This window comes from Centropristis striata, chromosome 16 (assembly GCF_030273125.1).
Source record: "Centropristis striata isolate RG_2023a ecotype Rhode Island chromosome 16, C.striata_1.0, whole genome shotgun sequence".
Taxonomy (NCBI): Eukaryota; Metazoa; Chordata; class Actinopteri; order Perciformes; family Serranidae; genus Centropristis; species Centropristis striata.
In genome coordinates this window covers 26,848,140-26,874,743 of record NC_081532.1, presented here as the reverse complement: position 1 = coordinate 26,874,743, position 26,604 = coordinate 26,848,140, and the positions used below count along the sequence as shown (strand labels likewise).

The window sequence follows — 26,604 nt, the reverse complement described above, 5'->3', positions numbered from 1 at the left end:
CATGTTTTAATCCATCAAATATTTTCCTGCTACAAATACAACTCTTAACTGTTAAAATCCTTGAAAAGGCAATCTTTTTTTTTTGTATTGATGTTCATTTGTTATGCAAAAGGGAGATGTAGAAGTGTGTTTTCACGTGTGAAGTTTTGTGGGTTTGGGATCGTTTTACAGGAAATAATGCAATTTGTGTGTGTGCGTGTGTTTGGTGTGTTTGTTCATGTAATATTTTATTAAGGTGAATACCTGACTCCTGTGTTGGTTTGATAAGAAACATTTCAGTCATCTCATTGGACAATCATGCAGTACCTTTATTTTATGGAATGCCATTTATGTAAACATTAAATAAAAAAAACATCAATAATCTAATAAATATGCTTTTGAAATAAATATGGCTATGAAATAAAACCTGAGGTAAATCAATGTGGACTCAAATATTCAAATAAGAGTCCACTGAAATAAATATGAAGTCATGAAATAAAATGTACATTTATTTACATATTTACTTAAATGGCAATCCATAGCATCACAGACACAGCAGCCGACTGTCACTGATGATTCACTTTAAATATGAGATCTGGTTGTATGTCGGCCTTTGCACTGGAATACTGTAGAAAATAAAAGTATGCCCCCACATTCCTGTTTTTTTTCCTTGCTGAGTTACTGTAGATCACTGATGAGTGAGGAGTTAATTCAGTGGTCAGTGCTCTGTAAATGGATCTGACGTCTTCATGGTAACAGCAGCTGATGAGATTAGTGCGTAGATTAATTAAACAACAAAGGCTGCTGATGTCCTCACTCGGGTGAGGCTCTCTCCTGTTTGGAATTCAAGTGGATTTAAACAGACTTAATTCCTCTTTTGTAGAGATTTTCTTTATATTTTCCTTTTGTGGTAAAGAAACCCCAAACAGCAACAGATGGTTATAAAAACATAATAAAACACTGATGAACCATAAGAAGACCTTGATTTGATTTGACTGCAAACATGTTTTGTACTTAAGGGCCTCTTCAGGGCATTTTCATATTGTAGGAATTTGAGCTATTCCAGTGAATTTACTGCAACAATCGTAAGAGGATGTGTCCTTGATTTGACTGCAAACACTTTTTGTTCTTTAATCGCACAAAGATGCTTGTCTTCAGCCTTTTAACTCATCAATAAATAAATGAATAAAAACTTTAAATGCGTCACAACTGGCTCAGAATCAAAATCCAACAAAACATCAAATTTCTTTAATGCAAAAAAACATTTTATTCTTTGCTTTTTAAATGCAAAATGTGTAAAAAATCCCAACTCTCAAAACACAAATGATTAGCATGACGAGTTGTGTTTGAGTAGGACAGACTGATAAATATTCTATAAACAACTTGTCGTGACCCAAGTTGACAGCTTATACATTCATTCTCTTTTTTGGGACAACGATGGTAAAGTACAGCTTTAAAACAAACAACATTTTACAGTCTAAACTTAAGATACCACCATGTGGATCAGTTTGTAAATAATAAATACCTCATTGTGAGGAAAGAACAACCTTTGCCAAGGGTATACAGGAAATGTTCCTACCATTCAATATATAGAATAAATATTAGGTTCCACTTTAAGACAACCACCTTAAAATCCATAGCTCTCTGTCTAACAAGACACTTTGATCACTATGAACAATTAATCTCAATATCTTTAACACCATTCGACTGGTCTACCGTACCATAGCATCCCATATACAGTTACACAGAAACTTGAGTCTTTGCTACCTCGTGTTTTGCTCGGTGTCACAGTGTTGGCTGCTCCTCAGACGAACTAGCTGCTGTCAAACAACGGTTACTTCAAAACATTCGTTATCTGATGGCCTTGAAACACAGCATGTTCCGTATTCATTTGGTGGTCGCCACGTCTGGAAGAGACAGGAGAATGAAAATAAAAATCAGATGAAGTTATATGATAAACGGCAGAAATATTAGCTTTGTATGAATCAAAAAGGGACTATTTTCATCAGAGAAACATTGATCAACACTGACACTTTACTACATGGAAATCATTTCAAGGTTAATATTTAATTATTAAGTTAAAGGTACAGTTCACCCATAAATCATAGATTTCTGTATATACTCTAACCCTGTTATGTATCATTTAAGATTGTTTCGATGTGAGTTGCAGAGTGTTTAAGATATCGGCTGTAGAGATGTCTCTCATATATAATTGAACTACAGTCATGGAAAAAATATTAGACCACCCTTGTTTTCTACAGTTTCTTGTTCATTTTAATGTCTGGTACAACTAAAGGTGCATCTGTTTGGGCAGATATAATGATAACAACAAAAAAGCTGATAATAACCAAAATCATGATCAACAAAACTTAAATTAAATCTTATTAAATCTTAAATTAAACTCTTATGAGCTATTTTTGTTGTTACCATTATGTTTGTCCAAACAAATGTATATTTAGTTGTACCAGACATTAAAATTGAACAAGAAATTGAAGAAAAAGGGTGGCCTCATGACTCCATGACTCTAGATGGCACTCAGGTTGTGGTGCTTAAACCCCATAAGAATACATACAACATCAGTGTTTTTTTCCAGAAATCTTAAGCGGATATTCAAGATAATCCACAGACATAGATGTGGGCAGTTTCATGTAGGAACTATATAATCGTGTTATTCCTAGCACCACAAGCCAAGTGCCACCAAAGTTATTGTTTAAATGCTCGAAAAAGTAACATTGATTTGGTTTGAAAGTGAAAAATCAGCAAAGGCTACATCGTGCTCAGCTGTTTTACCTTTGCACACATCATAGAGCTGTAAAATATTTAATGTAAGGTTATTGTCAGCAACACTAAAATACATGAATGTATCTGAACAATATTTTTTCATTTTACAGTTTTTAAGTATGTTTCAGCACAGAACCAAAAACCAATTTTCTCCCTTTTCAGGTAGATTTTACTCTTGGTTCCTCACCTCGTTATGTGGTATACACTGATGGAAGTCCACCATTTCTGAGACTAACTTTTCTGATCTTGTTGTGTAGAGTTGTCTGGGCATCTGTGGAGACAGAGAGTACACATAGTTTACAGTGTGCTTCATTAATATATCATAGAACCAGAGGCAATGAAAACAAAAACAGGGAACATAATCAATACAAGGATCCGCCAGAGAGGAAGTACTACCACAGGAGATTCTACCTACAGCCGCTACTGCAGAGTTCATGTTAAAACTATACGAAACAAAACGTCTTCAAAGTTGTGTATCGTGTGCATCTTAAAAGTAATGAAAAATGAGTTCGATTGACATTAAATTACCTTTCAGCCAGACTGAACAGTGTTTTAATATTACTAAAGGATGCATCAGTTTGTCAACTTTAAATGTCTATTTAAAGTCTTATGTACAAAACAAATTTTAACATATTAGTCTATAGTAGTAGTTGTTAAAGGTTTGAGGTTAGTCGTTTAGTTATTTGTGCACATACAGCACGGTGTACCTCAATACTCAGATGTATATTTTCAATAGAGGCAAAATGTTCCTGTTCAGACTGTTGGGATTGGGAAGAAGCAGAACTTGATGGATATGGCAATGTGGACACTTGAGTTAAGACACCCTCATCATTCTCAAATACGGGGTTCTCCCTCAAAGTATTCTCAAAGGCATAGGGAGCAAGGGTGTGCCTACAATGTAGAGGAGATGAGCTGGTGAATAAAAAATGCTTACAATACAAAAAAAATCAAATTACGGCAAAAGCATCACCCTGGGAAATAGAAAAGTATGCGGAATAACAAACTCATACTTACACTAAAGTTACAGCCTTTTTGGCCTTTATGCATTTCTTGTTAATGAATATCAAAATGCCAATGATGGCACAAACAAAGCAGAGGCTCCCCACGAGGCAGGTCACAATGAGCGGAGGATCTACTGGCATGGACACCAGATCGTTGCAGCGCTCTCCGTGGTAGTGCCAGTATTTACCTACAGGGCATCTGAAGGAGAGGAAACAAATACAAGTTAGAGAGGAGCACCCTGTATACAATTCTGTTTCACTTAAATTGCAAAAGAAGTTTGAAAGAAATGTACGAAAATATTGTTTCTAACTTATGGAAAATATTGTAACGTCAGTGTTTTCCCTACCATTATAGGGTTACCTTTCCTATATCTTGTCCTTTTATTTAACAAACTATGGCGTGTCATTTCTGTCTCTACATGGTTGCGTGTTTACAATTCTCGTCTGAGCACGGCGAAAAAGGAGCACAGTGTGTTAACAGAATCCACCACAGAATTTACATGAAGCCTGTCAAAATAAGATTCCTGAAATAAAACATACAAGAACCTATATTCTCCTTTACAAAAATTAATTAAAATATGCAATGATTAAGATCAGTGTATATAATGGAATAGTGGCATTAGAATCTGCAAGGGGCCACTAAATTTGGGCTTTTTATGGGGAAAAAAAGTTGTCAGAGGGAGGGCCAGCCCCCGGACCCCCCTAGCCAGCTAACAGCAGCACTGTAACAGGTAAGACAACAAAGATTCTATGTCACGGTATCTCCTGACTGAAAATGTAATGTGAGGTGTTTGCTCTCATTTAGCTCTCACAGTGCACAAAACTGATGCATTTTACTTAAAAATGTACAAAATTTTCTCATGGGGCGGCATGCCCGTTGGAAAATATGTGGTCCCCCCCAAGCTGTAAACCTAGAGGAAACACTGAACTTTATTAAATACATTATCATGTAGTCATAAATGTACATGAAATTGCCAACTCATTGAATCATCCTTAATGCACATGAAATACAACCCCAGGCGACCTGAATGAAGCGTGCTATAATTAAGTGTGTGATAATAACTGCAAAGATATTAATAGACAATACAAATAATAATAATCTTCTCCACTGCAATGACATCTGCTATATAATAATCTCTTGGGAGTGACACCATAGTTTAGGAATGCAATGTTCTTAGCAGTCAGCTCTCAAATCTTGAACGTCCTTGAATGCACCATCAAGCAAAGGATTTCACTGAAGTTCCTGCTTGTGCTTGCCTGTTACAATACAATAAAGATGGTTACAAAGGCTAAATGAATGCAAAGTAATGGCTTTCAAACAGAAAGGAATTGGTAAAGAATTAGGGCAAGTTAAAGTCCTGCATTCAAAACTTACTGAAGTAAAAGTACAAAAGTATCAGCATCAAAATGTACTTAAAGTATCAAAAGTAAAAGTAGTCATTATGCAGAATGGACCCACTCAAATCGTTTTATATATTCCAAATATATATAATCTATGCATTTATGTAAGCAGCGCTTTAATTTTGTAAAGTCAGGGCTCACTTTAACTACTTAATATACTGTTATGAGGTTAAATTTAAAATATGTCTAATCCCTTTTAATTGATCATGTCTTTATGTTGAATCTCAATCTAAACCAGGGGTCTCAAACTCAAATTACCTGGGGGCCGCTGGAGGCAGTATCAAAATGACCCCAAAAAAGACACAAAATGACCAAAAAAAGACACAAAATGACCAAAAAAAAGACACTAAATGACAGACCAAAAACTAAATTACTTAAAAAAGACACAAAATTACCAAAAAAAATGACAGAATTGCCAAAAAAGAAACAAAATTATTTTAAAAAAGACAAAAAAAATTACCAAAAAAAGTAATGAAAGGGACCTTCCACACACAACACGGCAAAGTGCCATTCATATTAAACTATTGATATTTCATATCAAGGTGGGGGCCACAAAATATCGTCACGAGGGCCGCAATTGGCCCGTGGGCCGCAAGTTTGAGACCCATGATCTAAAAAGTAACTAAAGCTGTCAGCTAAATGTAGTGGAGTAAAAAGTGCAATATTTGCCTCAAAATGTAGTGGAGTAGAAGTATAAAGTTACATTAAGTGTAAATACTCATGAAAAGTACAAGTACCTCAAAATTGTACTTAAGTGCAGTACTTGAGTAAATGTACTTAGTTACATTTCACTACTGGACACTTGTTAACCTATGAAACAAGCCAAGGTGATGTTATGTGCTTTCTATCATTGGTCAGCGTTCCTGTACCTGCAGGTGGCTCCGTGTCCTGGGATTATTTCACACAGGCCTCCGTTCAGGCAGTAGTCGGGCTGCAGAGCGCAGGTGCTCTGACATGGCAGGCCGTCCACCGTGCTGTAGCCAGGATCACACAGACACTCGGCCTCCTCGGTCCAACTGTTCACCACACAGCGTGAAAACTCGTTGCAGGCCAGGAACTTGCAGGGGTCTGCTTGGTCAGCTAAAACCAGGAGAGGAGGAGGAGGAATGGGAAGAGAGGTGTAGAAGAAAGAGAGCAGAGAGGTGATAGCTCATTAACATTGAATCAGTGAGGGACGGGTGGACACTGTTAGAGGAGAAATTAAAGGGCATTTTTGATTGATGTGAATGACTGCTTTCAATAAGGTGTGGTTAATGAGGTCACATATGAACTCTTCCAGGCAAAAAGATGCATCACATTGATACTGCGCATCACCTGCAGCCTGCAGAATGAGGATGCTGCACTGACCTTGTGATTACATAAGGATAATCTACTGTATGAGCAAGGACAATTCACCTGGTTCCACTTCCAAAGAGCGACTATCAATCTCGATGTCGAGCCGTTTGGACGCAGCGCTGCAGAAGTCTTCGAGCACACAGTGAACAGCTTCTGTCACGTTGTACGGTACCGGTTTGTCCAGTTTCATCTTGCTGTTTACCACCACGCTGCCATTCCTGAAGTTGAGAATTTCCAGCTGCTTAAATCCAGTCAGATTGGATTGTAGGTATGGCAGAAGCTGTAGGGAAGGAAGAGAAAAGCAAATTAATATATTTTTTTTATTTAATCTGTTTATTGAAAATTCTCTTCAACTTTTTCAGTGAGTTTTCTCATTTTAAAAGATTAGTTTTCTGTGCAGTTAGTGATCTGTGAGGGAATTCAGTATTCCTGGAAAGCAACACTCAAGTCAGATTGATTTCATCGTACAGGGTAAAAAGGAATCATTCTCAGTCCTAGTAGGACAGGGATTCCCACTTGGACATTTAGGTTAATGAAATGATGTCAAACTCCAGCTGGTGTCAGATGTCAGAAAAGACCTGTGTCCTCCTGAGAAGGCGACCCGAGCAGCGGAGACCACATTTACCTGTGGTTTTACTTCCACAACGACAGGACTGAGGTTGTTATAGCACTGCTGATTTTGAATTATTCAGGTCACATTTTACAGTGTGAATGCTATGAATAGTTCATAATTAAATTTTGATGCAAGCATGAAATCCTGCCATTACTGCACTCACTGTGTAATTAGATCTAGAACAAAATTAGGGTTAGGTTTATAAGCATTAGTAGAAGAACACAGAACTATTTCTAGTCGATGAAGAGCCAGAGAACACATGATGAAAATCAACTAAAGAAGACATCAAATCTAAATCATGTCCAAAATAAATCTATACTATATGCTGTTTCATTCTCAATCGGTTACTTTATATGTGTTATGTGACTTTAGTGTTTTATAGGGTTAGTTCAGATTCACTAAAGCCATGCAATAACACAGACAAACTAACTGGTTGAGGCAGCAGTAGGAGGATAACTAGATAATGGCTTCTGTTCCCCATCAGAGTGCTGTTAAAGATATTAATTTCTACATTTTGCTATTGCCCTCATCCACAGCAATACAACACCAAACTTCAGTGCTGGTACTCCTATCTGCTTCTCCAAACTGGGAGTGTGCCATCTGTAGGTAATACAGTGACTTTAAACAAGAAGTTCATACAACCCGCCATACATCTAAACTCTTTCACATGGTTTGAAGTGGTTAAACAAACACTACCTTTTAATCTTGTCATAATTGTATTGATCTTAAATAAAAGGCATAGAATAAAGATCTTAAATATGTCATATAGTGTCCTCTGCCTGTGTAAGGCAGCATATTCAGCAGCATCACCAACTCCTGTTTGTAAAAATATCTGTGCCGTAAAATCAAATCTATGCAGCCACATTTTAACTCACATCTTACAATTTTCCACATTGTTGCATTGAAAAAAATATTACCACGGACTCAAACTTGCAGCTCAGATAAGTGAGAAACCAATCTTTTAAGACTATGGACTCAGACTGATGACTGTGGTGATATTTAGGCGGGGAGGAAGTCAACCAGCTCAAGTAATGGACCCGCATCAATGTTCATCGATCTGAACCGCTCTCCTTGCAGCCACTTCACGTCCACTACAGACCGGGGAAACATCAAACAGCCGCAGTGTGAGAGGGAGAGATTACGATGCTTTAGCTGGCCTGGCTGTCGAACGGGAGATAAGGGGGCCTTAAGGAGCTCTGCTCTGATCGGGTTACTTCACTTATCACTGGCAGACAGTTTACTTGGAGCTAGTTCCCTATAGCTAATAGTCTCTGAGAAAGTATGAGAGGGTCCAACATCCTGAACAAATGGGCAGCAGCCTGCAGTACAACTGGACACAGCTTGCTGTTTGGCCATCCATTTGTCTCAATGCAAAATGTCAAGCCTTACATGTACACTGTAGATTAGATAGCAATCTGTAGCTTTGTTGCCTTTCACACAAGGTCAAAGCAGTTTTATCTAACAAAAAACTCACTGCTGGCTAGTCTATATTATGGACTTAGGAACAAGAGAAATACTCTAAAGTCCTTTTCCCCCTAAGAAATGTAGACAGCATGACACAAACACAACCATCATTTCACATCTCTGAGGTTACACATGTATCTACTGGTTCTTGTCTGATGAAACATCCCTTCTCTGATGTTAAAAAAGCATCCCAAGGAACATTATTCCACCATAAAAATAATGTCATTCCAACCTCCATGTCCAATTTTATTGGTTGCTTCACAAACCAGTAGGTACAAGAGTAATGGAGTCACTGTAAGCTAATGGGTCATATATATATGTATACATATATATGAGACAGTGAATGTACAGTATCACAAATAGGGTCCAATGTCCAGCACAACATGACATTATGTCCATTTAAATGGGCTGCCGAATGTGCATCATTTGTCATTTCTTCATTATTGTTCCTGCTATTTTTAAGTCATTTATAAATCATTTTGAAATATTTGTTTCAGAGTATCCCTTCTCTGCCTTAATAGCCCATTTAAAGGAAGATATGTGAACTATTCCTAATGGGAAAGTGAGAATATACAGTAAATACTTACCAGCTCAAACGTCTGACCACATTAGTTTTGCCAGGAAGCTAAATACATCAATTAATGAGGGAAGCTGCAGTAACCACAGTTTGGGCAACCATTAAAAATTGGAGATGGAGTGTTGCTTTCATTATTGTTCTGGATTTATGCCTGTTATATTTGTCCATGTGTGTAATGTGTGTCTACTGCTTCATATTGTATTCTCTGATAGAGTGCAGACATTGTTTATTTCTATATATGTCATGGAAACTTAATTAGGAAAATTATGCATTCTATCAAAAAGAGAAAAATAAAAATTCACAACATGAATATTGAAAGTTAGTTTGTAAGTCTTGTATATTACTATAACAAATAAGTAAAAACAATCAAAAATATGTATTAAAATATAAACACATTAACCATTTATCTTAACCCAGAAACCTATATTATCAAAGAAACTCAGATAACTGAGCCCACCTGCAGTAGCTCACACTCCCTCTGCTTCTTGGCATTGCAGCAAACACACAATCCAATTTGTATCCATGCACCTCCACAGTTTGAGGCTGAAGCCTTTATGTAACACAGAGTGCAAGGCACAAGCCTAAAAATATGTCCCCTCTGTCAACCTCAGGGTAAGCCTTGAAACTAAAAAAGGATGTCAAGTGAGTCCTCTTGGTTTGATGTACTCTAATAAGGGAGGAGTTTTAGAAGACCTAACCTGCTTGCCAGCAGCTAATGCACATTTAAAGGTCTTATTTAGATTTAACAAACAGCAATGTTGCATTCCAGCCTTTATAAAAAGATGTGCTTTTAGACACAAAGGCTCCAAAGTACAATGAGCTCGACCAATCTGTGATCTGTTTTATTTCATTGTCTTGTTGTCTAATGAAGTACACACAAATAGTATATCTATAACACCAGATAACCAACACAGCACTGCAACATACATACAGATGTAACCAGACTGATGTCACACTAAGTAGATTGGAACCATTAATAGCACAATGTGTGTGGTGCTGGAACTGACCAGAATTACTGAAAGCTTCTTACCACAAGTCACAAACCACCTACAATGACTGAGGCAGACCTGGGTCTCATGATTCAGACTACACTGGGCTAGTTTGCTCTCTGCCATGTACAAAGCAATACCGTTTCAAGCAACACAAAATGCATGAAGCTGCATGACTTCCCTTAAGTTCACTAAGCCTATTATCACATCATTAATTCATGTATTCATTTTCATTCATTCTGCAAAAGTATCACTTAAGGCTCCAAAACATGCACAATCATGCTGGTCGGTTTCATAAAACACATGAGCAACAAACGTACAAAAATAAACTCTTGATTTTGTTGGTGAGAAACTAACTAGCCCAACTAGATTTATACTGTGCACATAAACACAAAGGTAAAATACCACAACAGAGAAACTTTATGCTACATTATGATAGAAACCAACAAAAAGCATCTCTATATTATATCATGTCAGAGGGCTTGTCTGTACAGAGAAATGACAACACATGTTTTGTTTACAATGTTGTTCTTTAAAGGAATAGGTTGAAATTTTGGGAAAGATATTTGCTTTCTTGCCAACAGTTAGATGAAAAGTTTGACACCACTCTCACTCGCTACGGCCCGCAGCCAGTTAGCTTAGCTAAAAACTGGAAACAACTAGCTTGGCTTTGTCCAAAGGTAACAGAATTCACCTTTGCTAGTGACAAAAAATCAGTGGTCTTCAGTGTTTTAACTGTGGAAATGGGGCATTAGAGGTGCTGCACGGGAGAATTATTTTTATCTTTGGGCAATGCCATCATGCAAGCGGTTTCCTCTTGTTTTGCAGTCTTTATGCTCAACTTAACTAACCGGCTGCTGGCTCTAGCCATTCACCCGTGAGAAGCTAACTGCCTCATGAATGATTTTGTCTGGTTCTCAATTACAAATCCACCTGCTACTTCAGCACCACAGAGAGCACCATGGGTTTATCACTTCACAACACAGTTAGACTACTGATATTTTAGAGACATGTCAGGGCCATGGGTTGTAACATGAACAAACCTCAGTCAAGTTAAGGATCAAGGAAGAGAACATTTTTCAACTAAACAATCCCTCTGCCCTAAACTCTCTCTTCTACTGGGGTTTTTTGTATGCCATCCACTCCTGAACATTGCCTAATGGATATGAGAGTGGTATCAATATTCACATCTGCTGTATTATTCATTCAAACTGTTTTGCATGTTTACCTTTAATTTTTAACTTAATAGCAGCAGCCTCTCTAATTGTATAACCCAGGACTTTAAACAAATCCCTTACAGACACAAATTTTACAAACTGACAAGCTGAAATATGAGTCAAACAAAATCTTAACAGTCCCTGAAAAAGCCAAAACGTAGCACAATTAAAAAAAAAATTAAGGCAAAACACACACAAAAAAGCTTGCCATCATTAGAACCAGACTCTAAATAAATCCAATAGACATGAGCAGCTGCAACAGGAAGGCCTAATGTCTAATGTAAGGACAAAAGCAAAGCTGAAAACTAAAGCTGAGTACTTCAGAAATGTTAGAAATGTTAGGTGCTTTCAGATTGTTATACTGCATTTTGTAAAGGTTAGTTAAGAAATAGAAAGGTCACGCTCTCTCTGAGGCATTGGAGATGTAGTTCCAATATGGAAAAAAAATACCGGTATGGAGGCTAAAGTCTTCTGCCTCCTAGGCCCAGATTTACTGGAAGCTCCAGGGTTTGGCGAGTTTCTGGACCCAGAGTGCTGTGTCTAAGTGAAACAGAATCATTTCTTTATACTGTAGAAACAATGGCTCCTGAAATTAAAGCATTAACATACTGCAGATTTGATCAAGAATTTGGCGATTGGTTAAAGCCTTATCACACTTTAAAACACTTTCATAAAAAAAAATATAAATTTGTTGAAGAAAAAAAATATATAAATTTATTATTATAATTTACTGTTTTTAGGATTAAAAAATGTGACTGTAAGGCTTGCTGCAAAGTGCATCCTCACTGACGCAGGACAACGGGAACTGGATTAAGCACCAACTTGCAACTACTGCAAAATATTTTTTACTATTTTATTACACTGCAAAAAAGGTGTGTCTAAAAACAAGATAAAAACACTAAATCTGAGGGAAATTATCTTGCTGCATGGACAGATAATTTCTTGCAAGACTTAAGATTTCTTGAATTAAGATTTTTAAATCTAGAAATAAGCATGTTGAACACTTAAATTAAAAATAAACTCTTAAAACAAGATAAATTATCAAACACTTCTAAATCTTAAGTTGTTGTTTTTTATCTTGAGCTACAAATAATTTGCAGTGCACTCTGCTCGGTACAACATGCTTATTTCTAGATTTAATAATCTTAATTTAAGAAATCATGTCAAGTGAAATCATCTGTCCATGCAGCAAGATCATTTCCCTCAGATGTAGTGTTTTTATCTTGTTTTTAGACACACCTTTTTTGCAGTGTAAAACATAATCTAAAACCAAAATGTACACACTTTTCGGCTCAGGCTACATAAGCAGATATGAGAATAAAGCATGCAAAAGCAGGATATCCAGCACAAAAGCTTGTGTACCTACCAGCTCAAGAAAGGTATTCTCCAGGGATTTATACTCTGGGGAGCTCTTGTTGAACAGGTCATCAGAAAACATCATGTTAGTGACCCTCAAGCTAAAGAAAACAACTAACTCTTTGCCCTTTTCCATTGTGGCCATCAGAGGGGTGCTGGCCTGTCTCATTGCTGGTGCAGCCGTGGACTCGTACGGGCGTTCATCAGACTCTGAGGGGAATCCACTCCCACTCTCTTCCTCCAGAGGTTCAGTCCCTTCCACCTCTGTCCCGTTCTGACTCGACCCCACGTCCTCTTGTATGTTCAGGTTCTCAGGAGGCATGTCTGTTGATACTGGGGACGCTCCACTGTGCCCTCCACTAGACACATCTCGGTCCTCGGGGACTTCGCCACTCTCTGCAGGGGATGGGAAAGACTCCGGATCGGTTTCTGGTTCAATGCCTTGGATGGCATCCTCATGAGATGATGGTGTAGAGACTGGGATGGCTGCTTCTATGACAGATATCTCTGTAATTGTGGGATCTGTAGCCTCTGGCAGGTCCAGGTCAACCTCCTCAGGTGTGTCCGTTATGATTTCTTCTGGTTGGGAGTCTGGAGTTTCCAATGGAAGCTCCTCATTCTCTTGCTCTGGAAGTTCCTCAGTGACCCCATCAGCTGATTCAGCTTCTTCATTTTCTCCTTGTAAAATAAAAAATAGCAGAGTAGAAGTCATGTGATTAGATTAAGTTGTTTTGTGTACACATGGCACTGAAGCAGTGAAGCAATCAGCAGTAAAGTTGTCTCAGGTTGTTAACCCTCTGGAGTCTATCAATTTATTGAAAATACACATGTTTTATTTACAGTACTAACTTTATTTATATATGATATGTAGACAAGCTGAGAAAGCCACATGAAAGTTCAATCATAGGAGCTTTCACAGTGTGACATTTATGTTTCTAGACCATTTTTAAAATGTGAATTTTCTTTCTACAATGAAAACTATTACTATTTTTAATTTATATGGAAATAGACTGTTTTGTAGTTTTATTAATTATTTTTTTCTGCTGTTTTTGTGTGTATAAATGGTTAAAAAAAGGTAAATTTCCATAGACACCTGTGTCTTTTGTTTGTATGTTGGGTTCCTGGCAGCTTTATACTTTGTTAATTAAAATAAAATGAAAAATCTGACTGATAGCCAAGTTTGTGTGGAGAAAAAGGAGCCATGCATGTGATGTAAGGACAGACTGAAAAATACTAAACAGAGACAGAAATTAATGCATAGGAAGTTGACAAATTTGAACCAAAATCTCCTGGACTTCAGAGGTTTAAATGTACAACATTTCCTGAAATTAAATCAGTTGTCCGCATCGAGTTTTTAAAAATGTTACCACCTGCAACTGCTTTTGGCTCACCATTGCCCTGACCTGCAACAACTCACACATACACACAGATACATACAAGCTAAACGAGGGCTGCGATTGTCTCTCTCTTTACTCCAAGCTACTCTCTCATCTAAATATGCTATCAGGTCCTGAAATTTGGCACTGATTGATTTAACATGAAATGTGACTCAGTAGTACTGATGTAATTTAATCTGTAACCTTACAAGTACAGAGTTCAGTACCCGACCCTAATAATAATAATAACCTTTCATTATATTGAATCCTGATGGGGGTAAAGCACGGACATAAGGGTGATTCTCATGAAGCCAGTCTAAGCTATGCCTGTGAAGATTATAAGGACATACTTTATTAAACTAAATATATTTCACTTTTATATGAGTGAACAATATAGCCATAATGAGGCACAATTCATTGTTTTGTGTTAAAATAATATTTTCTATATTTTTAAACATATTTTTGATTCTTAAATTCATTACTGTAATGTGTCCAGATAAAAATGGCATGGTTTCCTCAAACTTATATACAACAAATATTTAATCAACTGTACAAAAATAAATGTATACTTGTTTAAAAATGCATAATTTAACAGAATGTAATCAAACATAATGGTTTTTAACAATGTATAAAGAACAAAATCTGAATGAAAATTGATGAGAAAAAATTGTTAAATGTTACGGGAATGATAGAATTGTTTGCATTACAATATGTGTATATTTTAATAAAATACATTTTGGTGATACCTGCTACCCAAAGAAAAAAACAAAAACCTTTCATTGTTTTTTTTTTTAATTTATAAATGTGTTACAGTAATGAATTTTGCTCACAGTGTCTCTAAAAATACCTTAAATTTTTTAAATAGATTATAAATTCATATTAAACAGTGACTTTAGATTGTATATGTTATAAAGGGTCAAAGAAAATATGTATTCAATGTTCTTGTATTTTTGCTATGAGCTGTACCACGTTGATGAGAATCACCCATAGGACTATGCCTAATATGTGGAAGTGTAGCATAATGTAGCACAAAGACTGGAGGAGCTTGTTGGCACAGAGAAGTTGCCAGGCAACCAGCATCTCTGTTCGTTACACAAATAGTTACACCACATAGTAATAAGTTTTACATTACTGCGTGTCTGCAAATGAAACATTTGAGACAAAAAAGTGGAGCTTTAGGAGGTCCCAGTAGGCTGATTTTTTTAAATGAAGGGAATTTACAAGCTAGCCTTTTCCCCTGCATTCAGTCTGTATGGTAAGCTAACCTAATTAATTTAGGCTAATGTACAGAGTGCTACTGATCTTTACATTTAACTCTCACAAAGAAAAGAGTGCATTTCCAAAAATGTCAAACTATCCCTTTTAAACAGCTTTAAGAGTATTAGAATATAATCTTCTGTTAGACAGATTATTATATCAGGTTGTTTCAACTATTCATTCAAGGCTTTTTTTCCCAATGAGTAAAATATTCAAACCACGAGTTGATGTTTTTTTAATCATGGCTGCAAGGACCCATCAAGTTCAAACACTGTAGATGTCTTGTGCATCATTTTATCAACATTTAGCCAAATTAAGCTTGACAAGCCTGATATATTTGGGTTTTTTGGTAACTCCAAAAAAGTGTAAGATGAAGTTTTGCCAGTTTTGGCTGCACAGCATGAATTCGAGATGACTCAATTCCCAGCAGGCAGCTTGTTATTGGGTTTTAATATGATGTATTACCTCAGCAGGGAGCATCTCCATGCGCACAACCGAACCATCAACTATATTTGTACTGCCATTTCCATTTCCTATGAGAGATGTGTGCCGTGCAGATATGTTTGTAAAAGAAAAAAAAATAGGTCAATCTTTATTTGGACAGCCAAAGTGTCTTGAGTAACTGAAGTTTCATAAGTTAAATATTTATCTACACTTGCAATAGTGTAAAAATAATTAATTAATTATTAATATGGTCTCAATCACTAGTTTAGTTTAGTATAAATAGCATACGGGTTAATAGCAGAAGTAGGACTAGTGTTACAGCATGTGCACATATACAGAAAAAAGGAAAAAGATACTTAGTAATTTATTGTAGATAAGTGTCTTTGCTTAAGCTCAGTTACTAAGATTTTAATCCTAAAATGTTTTTCATCTACTTTTCCATTTTCTACTCCCAATAAGTACATTTACAACTTCTATTTTGCTTTTGTTCAATAACTTTTTGATATCACTCAAGTAAGATTATAATGTGCTTCTCCTTACATTTCTTGCATGGGGATGTGTTCTTTTTTACACAATATCAGCTGTTCCTGTATTGTGTGTCTCTATACCAGGGGTCTGCAACCTTGACTAACAAAAGCACCATTGTTGGCCAAAAAAAAGGGAAAACATGTCGGAATGGAGCCGAAAAACTAATTTTAAGCCTGACATTAAAGATAAAATAGCCTAACTAAGTCTAAATGAGCCTATCAACATGACTAATAGGCCATAATGAACATTTATCAATATGAAGAATGCAGTGAAGGCCAGAGTGCAGATAAGAAGCTGGACACCGAAGAAATATCTCAGGACATTTGGAATCGAAACCTCGCCGAGCTAGAAAAACTCAAAACTAGACTCGAAGTTGACAAAATATAGAGGTTAAGGCACCGGGCCTTAGACATTCGTAAGTTTCCTAAGCTATGATGCAGATTTTAGTTGACTTTTTAATGCCATGCCACATATTAGCTGCACATTTTACAATTGAAGAATACAAATTCCAAAGGGCGGACACCAATGATAAATAAAGATAAAAATGGGGAGCAGGGAGCCACTGCAGACGGCCTGAAGAGCCTCATGTGGCTCCAGAGCCTCAGGTTGCCCACCCCTGCTGTATACCATAACAGCATCCTCCCACTGCTCGCTCACCATCAGCAGAATGGAGACTTTGAGACCAGAGCATGAAGCCAAAGTGTGGGTTTAGTTGTGGTTGATCCAAATATTCTTCTTCCTGTTTTCTGTCAGTAGCTCTAAATGGAGTCCATACCTCAATCTACAGCTTGGCCACTCAATACAGCTTTGACTTCTTAAACTCATCTCACCAGACTGAACTTCAACATCCTGCTTTAAAAACAACATTTAACCTGAAGCAGCCTTACCTTCAGGCACCTGTTGTTCAGGTTCAGCCTCACCTCCATTATCAGGCTCAATTGGTGGTATCTCCTCCACCTCTTGCTCTGCTTCCTCTTCCTTCTCTGTGATAGTTTCCAGTTTAGTGTCAGGTGTTAAAATGTCACTGGACTCCTCAGGAGCATCTTCTGCAGATTCCTCCTCTACTGCTGACATTAAAGGAGCCTCATCAGAGATGGCAGGAGTGCTTTCTGGGACGATGTTTGGGATAAAAGGCACAAAGGTATGGGTTTCTGGTTTAGTTGTAGCAGCTTCCAAGGAGTTTTCTATCACTGCAACAGTGGGGAAGAAACTCAGGGTGGGATCACTGTCTGCTGTCGGAGCCTGGAGGGTGTCATCATCAGACGCAGCATCCTCAACAGGGTTCATGCCGAGCTCCGCAACTGGATAAACTGTGGTTACTAAAAGGGAAAAATTAAACATTTATAAGCCTTAGAATCCCATCCTGAGCACTAACCTGGTATTATTTATTCAGTTAACTGTGATATTATGCTTACCAGTCTCAAAGCTGAGCGTCTTTATGTCCAGCGGTAGTGACGGTTCCTGTTTTAAGGCCTTTACAATGATGTGCTTCAGTTTAGGAGCATTCACATCCTCGTCTAGCTCAGGCTCCTCGAGACCCTCAGGTTCATCGTTGAGTTCGGTTTCTCCATTAAAGACCACGGCGTAACGTACGGATACATCCTCTGAGCTGATCAACATGACAAAACATGTCAGAAACCCTCACAGTAGAGAGACCTCACTATTAATGGCTGGCTGCTGAGGCACACATCTCTGAGTCACAGCCCAAAAGAGGATATTTTGGGGGATGTTATGGATGTTATGTTTCTCTTGAGACTTGAATAAAATGCTTCAGTAAAAGTCACTTCAAAGTAAAAGTATAAGAAATTAATGAGTCTCGTATTTACTGTGTTGCTTTGTCAAAATCAATCATCATTACAAGGCACAAATACACTGCCAAACCTTTAAAAAAAAGCTTTACAGAACCAAACCCACCGAAATCCCAGAACACGAATCTCTTTGAATCCTGGAACTTTTTCAAACACTTGAAGCATCTAAACAAAAGAAAAACAACAGGGTGAAACATGAGCATGTTTTTCTTTAATCCCACAGCTTTGTGGTACAGTAAAAAAACATGCATCTCTATATTTAGTACTAAAAGGTTAGGTTTTCATTTGCGATAACCAATAACAGATCAAATTTTTGGGCAAAATGGCAAACATTCTCTGATTCCAGTGCATGAAATGTGAAATTCTGTAAAATTTACGACAGTAAAGCAAATATCTTGGTTGGTCAAAACAAGACATTTTTAATCTTGGGCTGTCGAAAAATTGGAACAGTCATACAGACAAAATGATGAAATGATTAATAGAGGAAATAGTGAGCAGATTAACTGATAAAGAAAATCATCTTTAGTCACTGCACAAATGCTACTGTAAAGGTTGAGGCAGACAGATAATATTAAAAGTTTTACTGAAATTAAAAAGACATTGCCAAGTGGTGGAAACCCAGACAGAATATCTCATGCAGGCAAGCAAAAATCCCATTGGTGACATTTGATCATAACACGCAGAAAAGAGGAGAGTAGTGGCCTATATGTGTGACAGAAAGCTGGTTAGGGGATTGGGAACAGGTGTGTATCTAGGTGGAGGTCAGGTGATAGCTAAAGGTGGAAACACTGATAACTGCTGGGCAGGGGGGGCAGGAGCTGAAAGTACAGGAAGAATTAATGGTTCTCACACTGATGATAGGTAAACAGTTATTCTGCATTCCAAATGGTTTAGAGTACCTATAGATGCATCTCAAATTAGATTATCATAAAAAAGTGTATTTATGTCAGTAATTCAATTCATAGAGTGGAGATAACACATTATTATTATGTCGTACCATGTACAGTCTGTGAAGCCCTTTGAGGCAAATCTGTGATTTGTGATTTTGGGCTATATAAATGAAATTGATTTGATTTGATTTGATTATATAGATCCATTACACAGAAATATATCATGTCTTTATTTATTTAATTTCTTCTAATTATAATGATTATGGCTTACATTTAATGAAAACCTAAGAAATAGTGTCTCGAAAAACTTGAATATATTCTTTTAAAATAATTTTTAAAAGTATGTTTAATATGGAAATGTTGGCCTCTAAAACGTATGTCCATCTATATGACTCAATACTTGGTTGGAACTGTTTGACTTGAACTACTGGAAATGGACTTTTCCATCATATTCTAATGTATTGAGATGCACCTTTACTGCAGCTATCCTTTCAAAGTATGTACTGTTGCATGCAGTATGCATACAAATAAAAGATATACTACTCTCATAATATTGTGTTTTCACCACCCATCTACCCATCACGACTTTTGCCATCATCAGGCTGTCATCTGTCTGTGCTCTCTCTCTCTCAGCAGATCAGTCAGTGTCATGTATTGCATTGTGGGTCAGAATAGGAAGGAAGGCTGGTTTGAATACTACAAAATGTAACCGAATGCTGTAGGACACCCAGGCATTTTTTTGGAATGCTTTAATTAATGCTAATGCAGTTATTCTTGATTCTTGATCCAGCAGGAAGAGCAACAACAATATTGGAAATAGGGCACTTATTTCCTTTATGGTTGCAGGCTTGACATTAAAAGTTTTAAGAATTAACCTGATTAGTATGGGTATACTGTTGAAATTTTTATGAACATTTTTTTTTAAGCACTGTGGTATATTTTGCCTTTTTGTAGTGGTTGCACTATTTATTTCTGACACCCAGAATTCAGTTCATTAAAAAAAAGAAAAAACAATGACATAATAATGGCTTTGCAGCAGTAGAAGTCATTCTAAAGAGCGGAGTTTGGAGCCTCAGCCAATGCCTTCTTAGTCAGAGATAATCTATATGATTAGATCTTACTATTTCAGGCTTGTGGTCATTTAGCAGTCTTACCTAAAGTCCCTTGGTTGTGACCTTAAAGCTGTTAAATCAATCAGGTCGAGATTTACACTTAATACAATGCCATAGAAGCTGGCAATCGCATTGATCTCATTGTATTATCTGTGAAGAGGTTACGGGTCACAAAACAGCTGTTGTGTAAACATTTTTTCATTAAAACACACATTTTAAAGTTGTAAATCACACTTGCTTCATTTCCTGCAGATTTCACAGCTCATCTAGAGTAAACAAAGTAAAACAAAAAGGGGCTTCCTGTGTTTGTAGACAGGTAAAGAACAGACAGCTAACATTTACTGTAGGTCTATAACCTCACACTCTCACCTTGTCTGTGAGCTCTTGTGTGATGTCATCATACTGCGGTGACTTTGGGTCACTGAGCAGCTTGCTGTATGTCGGGTCCACAATGGTGACTTTGAACTCAACAATGTACTCCTCGTAGTTCTCTTTGATCATGTTGGGGTCTTCTTCGTTCTAGCAAAGAAACACCAGATGACATTGTTAGATTAGTGCCGTCCGATTTTGCGAGTGTTTAGGTTGTTATTTGGTAAAAAGTGATTCCGAAACTTTGTTGGTTAACGTACCGTATCATCAGTTGGTAGCAGGATTAATGGAGGTGTCCAGGTGCCTGAGACAAAACAGCAACTCATTAGTTAGTTTATAATGTTGTTCTGAAAAAATGTGTAAGATGTGTAAAAAATTGCTTTCACTGAACAATATAGGTGCACTTATATTCAACTCACAATCCCTTCCTGGCTCTGTGGTTGCAGCAATAACTCTGGAAAAGAATACATTCGTCACAAATTTAGTTAGAAGACAATAAACATTTGCTGTACTAAATTAATGTGTTAGTCCTTAAGCTTGAAGCAATTTTTTTTTTTTTTTTTCCCCAATATCACAAATATTCCTTTTCGTGAACATTGAGCAGAGGTGCTAATGGCTTCTGAAGCTTTCATTGCCTCTGTGGAAATAAAAACACTGATTATTATTTACAAATTCTTGACTGAATTTTTGAACATATTTTGGTTTAAAAGCCCAAGCGTGGTTTCCACCCAAAGTTTACTTTTCAAGGAACTGAAAGCTTCCTTCTGCCTATTGTTGTCTGTGTTTTCACCACAGTTTAAAGACCTGAAAGGTTAGACAGATTTGTCTCCACATGTATGAAAAAGAGTCAGAGTTCATTTCAGCATGTACACTGCAAAAAAGGTGTGTCTAAAAACAAGAAGAAACACTTAATCTCAGGGAAATGATCTTGCTGCATGGACAGATAATTTAATTTATAAAGATTTCTTAAAGAGATTGTTAAATCTAGTATAAGCATGTTGAATGCTTAAAATAAGAGATTAACTCTTAAAACAAGATAAATTATCTAACACTTCTAAATCTAAAGTTTTTTTTATCTTGGTAAGAAACAAATCATTTGCAGTACACTCTGCTCGGGCCAGTTCATCGCTGCTTTAATTCTTGTTTTAAGAGAAAATGTCTTATTTTAAGCGTTCAGCATGCTTATTCCTAGATTTAATAATCTTAATTTAAGAAATCTTGTCAAGTGAAATTATCTGTCCATGCAGCAAGATAATTTCCTTCAGATTTAGCGTTTTTATCTTGTTTTTAGACACACCTTTTTTGCAGTGTGACAATACAATGACGATGCCATATAAAACAACATACAGGCATCATTATTTGTGTGACACTGCAACAACACAAAGCACTGAGGAGAGCAGCCAGTTTGTCAAAGTGGCCGGCAAAGTTATTGGGTCGAGTCAATCTGGATTTGCATGTGAGCTAACGTGATCTTAAAACGATCCCATGACTCAACTGTTTGTCTAGATCAGTTAAATTTTTGATCAAGGTTTTATGAGGATGTGTTTGTAGCGACCAAATTTCCCCTGGTACAATGTTAAAGTTTGACTGGACTTGTCTTGATTCCTGCATGCGGCTGCAGATGTAAAATAGTGCAGTGTGATGCTGTCCTCTCCATCTTTGGTGCAAGACCTCGACCGACTATAAGCAAAATTTTAAGTGCTACAAGCAACATCCCAAGGTTACTGAACATTTGAAAAGTACTACACCCCGATCAGGGATTTTCGGGAGGCTAGAACAAGGGAACTGAACTTAATTTTGCATCGAGTTTCTCAAAAGGTTCCTGGTCCTTTGGGAATGTTCCTGCAGTTGAAAAGGTCCTATATTCCAAGAACAGGTAACTCACATTTAACACAAAGTTTAAGACGTTTGCACATACCCTTCAATTCCAGCTTCCTCAGATACTCTCTGGGAATAAGAAACACATTCACAGATTAAGACTGAGAAGAAAATTGTCTTGCAGTAAAAACATTATCATAGAAGGTATTTTAGGAATTAGGTATTTCTGCTGTTTTCAGTTGGTGAACTCACTCTGGCCACCATGTCCAGATGCTCCTGAGAGCTGCTGAAGTTCTGGGCCAGGTCATCCATGCAGAGGTTTTCATGCTGGCAGGTGTATAGCCAGGCACTGTACTCCTCTGAGTTGGGGACTCTGTCCAAGAAGATCCGAAACGCTTCCCAAATGGCTTCCTGACAAACTGAAGGGATTTCACATCATTTTTGTGGATGAAAAATATCAGAAGAAAATACATCAAACATCACAAATAAGTATCAATACGACACACCAGGAGATGTTATGTGACACAGGATGGAAATTATAGCATGGGGAAATCAAATGTGGATAAAGAGGATTGCTGGTATTGATCTTGGCATCTCTGCATGTGGGGAGTTTGCTTTGATTAAGCAATTTATCTAAAAGATTATTATTCCCTTCAGAGAAACATTCAGTGCAGCTTCACAATCCTATACTACATCACAAAACACACTGAACACGTTATAATTGGGACTGCACAAAAAGGTAGGAATGCCTGTTTCAGTAAATGTCAAACTGTAAATTTAAGTCTTGCATGTCCAAATGACATTTTTGTGAATATTAAAATCATGAGCACAAAGAACCCCTACAGCTACAGTATGTTTTATCAGCCTCTGTGGGGGAAACACGCTCCACATTGTCCAATATCTTGATGCCTGTGGGAAATTTATTCTCTGACAAACTCATTTCTGGAGCGAAGCGATTACGTCCAGTACACCAAATTAATCTGCCTCATTTTAAAATCATACAGCATAGCAGCTGTTGTGGAACATTGTTTTATTACTGTGCCATTGTAACAGCCAAGGTGGCAATCTTTGCCTCTTAAATCATCGACAATTCATCTCTCCTGGCCAAAGCATATTTGCATATAACTTCATTTTATCAAGTGCCTCAGTGTGTGTATCCCCAAAACAGCTTTAGTGCATCATTCGGTGGCAGCATGTAAATGTCACTGGGCTCTAAACAATTAAGCAAACATCTACATTTAGCTTCATGTATGTGTATGTACATCAGTTGATAAGATTTAGAGAATCACATCTAAGAGGATTAGAATATCTTTTCCTGTCATCCTAAGGAAAAGTTCCAACTGCACAAAACATCAAAGCAGACAGCTATTTACCCAACTGTTTGATTATGTGCTTTATTCTCATATCACACAGAATCAATGTTTTTGGAAAGGCTTATTCGTTTCATTGTTAAATGTCACAATTATGCATAAAGTTAAACTTCAACTGGCAAATTTAGAGTGTAAGCTCACATCAAAGTCTAAAAGTTTACCTCCGAGTAAAAAGATGGTTGTTACGAGATGGAAACCCTCGCAGATACTTAACCTAAGACAGTCCTTACCTTCTTAGATGTTGTATACCGGTACTTGGAATTATCAACGGCCCGTATCCATGGAGCTACTGAAAAAACTCGATCCTTGTGGCAGACAACAGCTGAAACTTTGAAAGGCTTATTGAGGTAACCCTATGACTTTAATTATCATCACTCCCTTATGACGAGCATTTGAATCCCACTTTTCCCCTGACGTTTAATATGTGTGTGTGTGTGTGTGTGTGTGTGTGTGTGTGTGTGTGTGTGCGTGCGCGTGTCTGTATCCGTGTCTGTGTCTTTATGTAGGTCTGTTGTCTATATCATTTCCACTATGTTTTCGTTACATCCGTTTGCATACAGGCAGGCATGCATTGGGCTGCTTTTTCTTTCATTTTCTTTTCTTTCAATATTACATGTTTACTGTTCTGTGTTTGTTTTGTTTTGGATTGATTTGGGTGCGTGGATCATTATTGTATTTCTACTAGGGCCGGGACTTTAACAAGTTAATTAAGATTACTTAATTACACAAAAATGAACGCATTAAAAAAATTGACGCATTTTAATCGCACTTATTTTTGCACCGCGGAACGTTTCTCACAGGACGAGTTTCAGGCGGACCGATTATACTGGAGCACCAACTAGCGTTGATGAGTTCAGACAACAACAAACCACAGTGAACATGAAGGAAGAAGCTGATGAGACGCTTTGGTTGGTTGGATGATGGGACATTTAGTTACTAAAAACCAACGGATGGAAGCGTCGATAAGAGCATGGTTGTGTTGCTATGCAACAAGGAATTCACATATCACCGCAACACATCCAGCCTCAAGTATCACCTCAATGCTAAACATATAGCAGCTAGCGGCTAGTGTGGTAGCTAGCATGGATTGTGTTTTACTTAAAAAAAACAAAGTATTATAGTTTAATTATAGGTCTACCTACCTATAGGCTACCTGGATTTCTGAAATTTACTATATTTCTAAATATGCTATTGCTACACTTAATGGCAAAAATTGCACTGGTCTGTTGGACTTGAACAAAAATAAACAATATTTTTGTTGCTTAAGCTTATGTATTCAGTCATTATTCAATGGTATACTAAAAATCCATGTGAAAAAAATTACTTCTCACTGTTCTCAGATCAAATATTTATATGTGATTAAAATGTGATTAATTAATTACAAAGCCTCTAATTAATTATTATTATTATTATTATTTTTTTTTTAAATCGAGTCCCGGCCCTAATTTCTATGTTACACAGCTGTGCTATATTTTATTGAATTTTGAATGCATATTTTTCTAACAAATGGTGGACCTCTCACTTTTTATGCCCACTCAATATTGCATTGTATTTTTGTACTTTGATGTGAACTTGCCCAATAAAAATTTGGTCACAAAAAAAAAGTTTACCTCTGAGCTTGTAATAGGCCCGATGGCTGCCAATGACTGCTTTCATCGTCTCCTGGGGACACACTTTGACCCCCGTGTTGAGGAGTGTCGACCTTTTCGTTCGGTGTCCGTCCTGTTCTGCTCTGACATTTGTGGTGTGTCTGATCGGTCTGGAGGCTTCTAGAAAGTGGCGGTATTTCACATCCCTGAGTCCGGAAAAGCCGTGGTCGTGAAGTTCTGCAAGAGCAAGAAGTCAGTGAAGTTGTAAGTTTAGGAAGAAATACAATAACTTAAGATAAAACATGTGAACACTGTGGATTCTGTTTCTGTGGATGATTGTTCTAATTAACAACTGATGGATGACAGAAGAAAGCCAAAGCACCTGTAGTACTCACTGATCTGTTGCAAGGTTATTATAGTTAACAAAAACTAACGAAATAACAAAAACTAGAATTTGAAAAAACATTTTCGTTAACTGAAATAAAAATATAAACTAGAGTTTTTTTTAAAAACGATAAACTAAAACTATAGTGAAAATGTCCTTAATTTCTGCTTTGTCAACTTTTTTCATACATAAACCTCACTATTTATAGTGAGTGATATATAATCTATTTCATCCATTTGGTTTTATGACTTAAACTTATTGGGGCTGAGAAGGATAAGACAAAGGAAATAAAGGCAACATTTATTGTGACCTTATTGAATCTGGCACCCAACAAATACCCCATTACAAAAAAACTAAAACTAAGCATTTTCAAACTCTTTTTTCATTTTCAAAAACTTTTACAAAATAAAAATCACAACGAAATTAAAACTAAAACTAATGAAACATCCAAAACTATTATAACCTTGATCTGTTGTTAGGGGTTTGTTTTGTAACTGCAATATTAACAGATTCACAATTCAATTACTTGTTATAGAAATTATGCAAATACACAAATATTGCTTATCTTACATGAGTATATTAGATTTGGCTTTGAGCCTTTTTAAATATGTACATAAAGCTTGTCTTGTGAACTTGTAGGGATGTAGGGACATGGATTCTCAGTCTTTCTGTGGATCAATAGTGCTACAGGACACACCTACGACATGACACACCCTCTAAACAGTTGCAGTTTTGGCTAGAGCAAACTACTGAAATTACGTGTAGCCTGCGAGATTACAATTAGACCCTTCTCTGTAAAGGAGACAGTAATTTCCTCTATCTGTGTCACATGGGTTGTGCCACTTCCCCATCTCTTTAGGAGACAAGCGGGTCCTGGTCTATTGTGAATGAATAGGAGTGAGAAAACAGATTATGAATTATTTTATCGATGTAGAATCACCATAC

General features: G+C 37.0%; 1 protein-coding gene across 3 annotated transcripts in view; it reads right to left on the bottom strand.

The window, feature by feature from the left end:
• Positions 1–1,347: 1,347 nt before the first annotated feature.
• Positions 1,348–26,604, bottom strand: part of impg1b (interphotoreceptor matrix proteoglycan 1b) — a 30,786-nt gene continuing 5,529 nt past the window's right edge. The window contains exons 4-20 of one of the 3 annotated variants that reach the window (XM_059352835.1): positions 25,296–25,511; positions 22,568–22,734; positions 22,416–22,444; positions 20,917–20,951; positions 20,758–20,801; positions 20,498–20,647; positions 18,233–18,291; positions 17,734–17,927; positions 17,206–17,637; positions 12,724–13,391; positions 11,808–11,897; positions 6,558–6,777; positions 6,032–6,242; positions 3,775–3,960; positions 3,468–3,651; positions 2,948–3,031; positions 1,348–1,886 (exon numbers count right to left, since the gene is read on the bottom strand). In XM_059352835.1, coding sequence (XP_059208818.1) covers positions 1,803–1,886; positions 2,948–3,031; positions 3,468–3,651; positions 3,775–3,960; positions 6,032–6,242; positions 6,558–6,777; positions 11,808–11,897; positions 12,724–13,391; positions 17,206–17,637; positions 17,734–17,927; positions 18,233–18,291; positions 20,498–20,647; positions 20,758–20,801; positions 20,917–20,951; positions 22,416–22,444; positions 22,568–22,734; positions 25,296–25,511 — 3,053 coding nt within the window. In that variant the 3' untranslated portion in view covers positions 1,348–1,802. The remainder of the gene's footprint in view (positions 1,887–2,947; positions 3,032–3,467; positions 3,652–3,774; positions 3,961–6,031; positions 6,243–6,557; positions 6,778–11,807; positions 11,898–12,723; positions 13,392–17,205; positions 17,638–17,733; positions 17,928–18,232; positions 18,292–20,497; positions 20,648–20,757; positions 20,802–20,916; positions 20,952–22,415; positions 22,445–22,567; positions 22,735–25,295; positions 25,512–26,604) is intronic. The other 2 variants (XM_059352836.1, XM_059352837.1) reach the window with 2 other exon arrangements.